Source organism: Cyprinodon variegatus, unplaced genomic scaffold (genome assembly GCF_000732505.1).
Source record: "Cyprinodon variegatus isolate N-32 unplaced genomic scaffold, C_variegatus-1.0 Scaffold1219, whole genome shotgun sequence".
Taxonomy (NCBI): Eukaryota; Metazoa; Chordata; class Actinopteri; order Cyprinodontiformes; family Cyprinodontidae; genus Cyprinodon; species Cyprinodon variegatus.
The window spans coordinates 48,061-50,708 of NW_015151672.1; the positions used below are offsets into that span (position 1 = coordinate 48,061).

General features: G+C 37.0%; 1 protein-coding gene across 1 annotated transcript in view; it reads right to left on the reverse strand.

Annotated features, from left to right (window-relative positions):
* The window catches only part of LOC107102228 (lactation elevated protein 1-like), a 17,415-nt gene that overhangs the window by 12,914 nt on the left and 1,853 nt on the right, over positions 1-2,648 (reverse strand). Inside the window, exons 3-6 of the mRNA XM_015401440.1 lie at positions 1,965-2,016; positions 1,788-1,889; positions 1,412-1,542; positions 1,238-1,337 (exon numbers count right to left, since the gene is read on the reverse strand). Coding sequence (XP_015256926.1) covers positions 1,238-1,337; positions 1,412-1,542; positions 1,788-1,889; positions 1,965-2,016 — 385 coding nt within the window. The remainder of the gene's footprint in view (positions 1-1,237; positions 1,338-1,411; positions 1,543-1,787; positions 1,890-1,964; positions 2,017-2,648) is intronic.

Sequence of the window (2,648 nt, forward strand, 5' to 3'; positions counted from 1 at the left end):
ATCTTATGTTCCTTAACTGTGATTCCTGTACAGCACTTTGGTCAACCCCGGTTGTTTTAAATGTTCTTTATAAATAAAGTTTGGGTTGAGCCACGTAGCCTACTCATAGCTTATAAGATAAAATAAGATTTCTTTTTTTTAATCCACAAAAAAGCGCCGTCCTGTGGTTCTTTACGGCTTTTGGTTCACACGCGGGTTTGCGACATGCTTCACGTTACTTAACTCATGAGAGACGGAGACGCAGGAGGCTGAAGTATTGAACCCGTGGTCGCAACAAACAGAGACGGCTACGCAGGCAACCCAAGATGACGAAATTGAGGAGGGTTAGCACGTCTGTGATTTGGTTACATTTTGGATTTAAGAAGTCCGACAAGGAGCAGACATTTGCAAACTATGCTACAAGACTGTTCCCCTACCCAACAGCAACATGACTAACCTCTTCTATCACCTAAAGAACCGCAGTCATTTCATTTAAATACCTGTAGGATTTAGTAGAATACTGTAGCCCCACCTCCGCCTCATCTTATGCATATATATTGCTGCACTACAATTTGTTTTTCTAATTTGTGACAGTTCTATAAATCTCACTTCAAAATAAAGTTGAAAAAGTAAAGAATTATATTGTTTTGTCATATTTTTCAGAGATTTGCTGAAAATGTACTTAATTGGTGCATATTGCGATATATATCGTTATTGTGATATAAAATAGTCCATATCGTGATATGTGACCTTTTCCATGTCGCCCAGCACTACCGGCATTGTTGAGTTTCGCAGAGGAGTGGTCCAAAACATATGATGAAAGGAATAATTAAATTATTTATTACACAGCAAACCCTCATCTCCATTCCTAGACCTAAAACTGCATTAGAGAATCAGAGTATAGGACTGATTTATGCCGACTGAATGATTCATTCCCATAAATACAGGAAATGAAGAAAGATTAGCAGCAAACTTAAAAATAACAACAGCTAAAAAACATTAAGTAGTCACAGTATTTGTATTGCAGAAAAGAGTCTTTACATGTGAATAGATGGACTTAAATTTCTTTAATTTGTCCTGTAATAAAAACACATTCTAAGGGGAACCAATAATTACTTCAGCTTCAATTGCATATTGCGTATAAGAGGGATACATTACACAATGCATTTTTAAACGGCAGCTGATTTTTTAAAGAACCGCTTATTTAGATAAACACCATGACAATAAGTAAAGTAAATCCCCAAAACGTACTAGTTACCTTCAGGCTGACGGTTTGATGTTGCCACGACAACAACGCCGTTCAGAAACAGATTTTCAAAAAGCTGCTTTAGAATCATGGCGTCTGCTATATCCGTCACCTGAAATGAGAGGCAGCGATTAAGAAATGGAATAAAACTGTTCAACCTGCTTTAAAAAAGGTAGTTTAATTCACCTGAAACTCATCAAAGCACAGCAGACAAGCCTCCTCGCTGATCTCTTCTGCAACTGGAGCGATGGGGTCATAAGATTTGGCCATTTTTCCTGCTTTCCTTTTGGGCATGCTCTGTTTCAACCGATGGATCCCTGAAAGGAGGCATCACAAGTTTAGACTCGATAAAATTTGACAGATCCGACGAGAACATTCAGCGAATATTCAGCTTAACTAGAAGCTCTTCACTCTCCTGATGGAAAGTGTTTGCTGTTTTGCTGATGCATCCTGATCTATGGTTTTCATGAATTATTCAGCATAATGTTCAGTTCTCTGTCCGAACAGCCAGGCTAACCTCCAAAGACGGCTTCTTTAAAACTGCACCAAGAACTGTACTCACGTTTATGCACATCCAACATAAACCCATGGAAGTGAACCCTCTTTTTCCTCTCCGTTTCCACATATGAATAAAACATGTCCATCACCATAGTTTTCCCCGTGCCTGAAAGAAGAAGAGGACAGTTAGGGTGGAATGAATAAATAAAGGGGATTAAATTCAGATGATCGGTTCTCTTACCAACGTCGCCGTAGATGTAGCAGCCTTTTGGAGGCTTTGGTTTGGTTAAAAACTAAAGAACAACAACAAAAAATGTTAAGATTTTTTTTTTTTATGTGAGAAAATAATGATTGAAAGCAGGTCCATGGATGGCTCTGCTCTATTTTAGCAATAAATAGGCATTTTAAAGTGAATTAAACACTTTAGTGGTCAGAGCAAAAATTGGAGACCACATGTTCAGAACTAAACAATAAATCCAGGTTACTTTATTTAGGGATAGATTTGAGGGAAAAAAATAGACCTTTAACTTGAAGTAATATATTTAAAGAGGAAAACAGGATGAGGGTTAATTTTCTTATTTTTTAAAAAAGACAAATATTATAATTTTACAAAATCAGTGGCAGCACATTTATTAAGTGTACCCCAACATTTAAAGAAATGTTTACGAGATAGAGAGTTCCATTCCATCCATTTCCCTCATTGTATAGAAGCAACCCAATCAGACTTCTAGAGCGATCTTCTATAATTCTTCTCTCCAATCTTTATAGACTTCTCTTTTGCTTCATTTTTTATAATTTGCAGTCAAGAGTCAAAGATTACTGTGGTAAAGCGTAGATTTTGTGGAACAGAACAACAGATTTTTCACCATAACCAATAGGGAGCACGGATCAGTTTTTTACATATTCATCCTTTGCTTGAGAACAA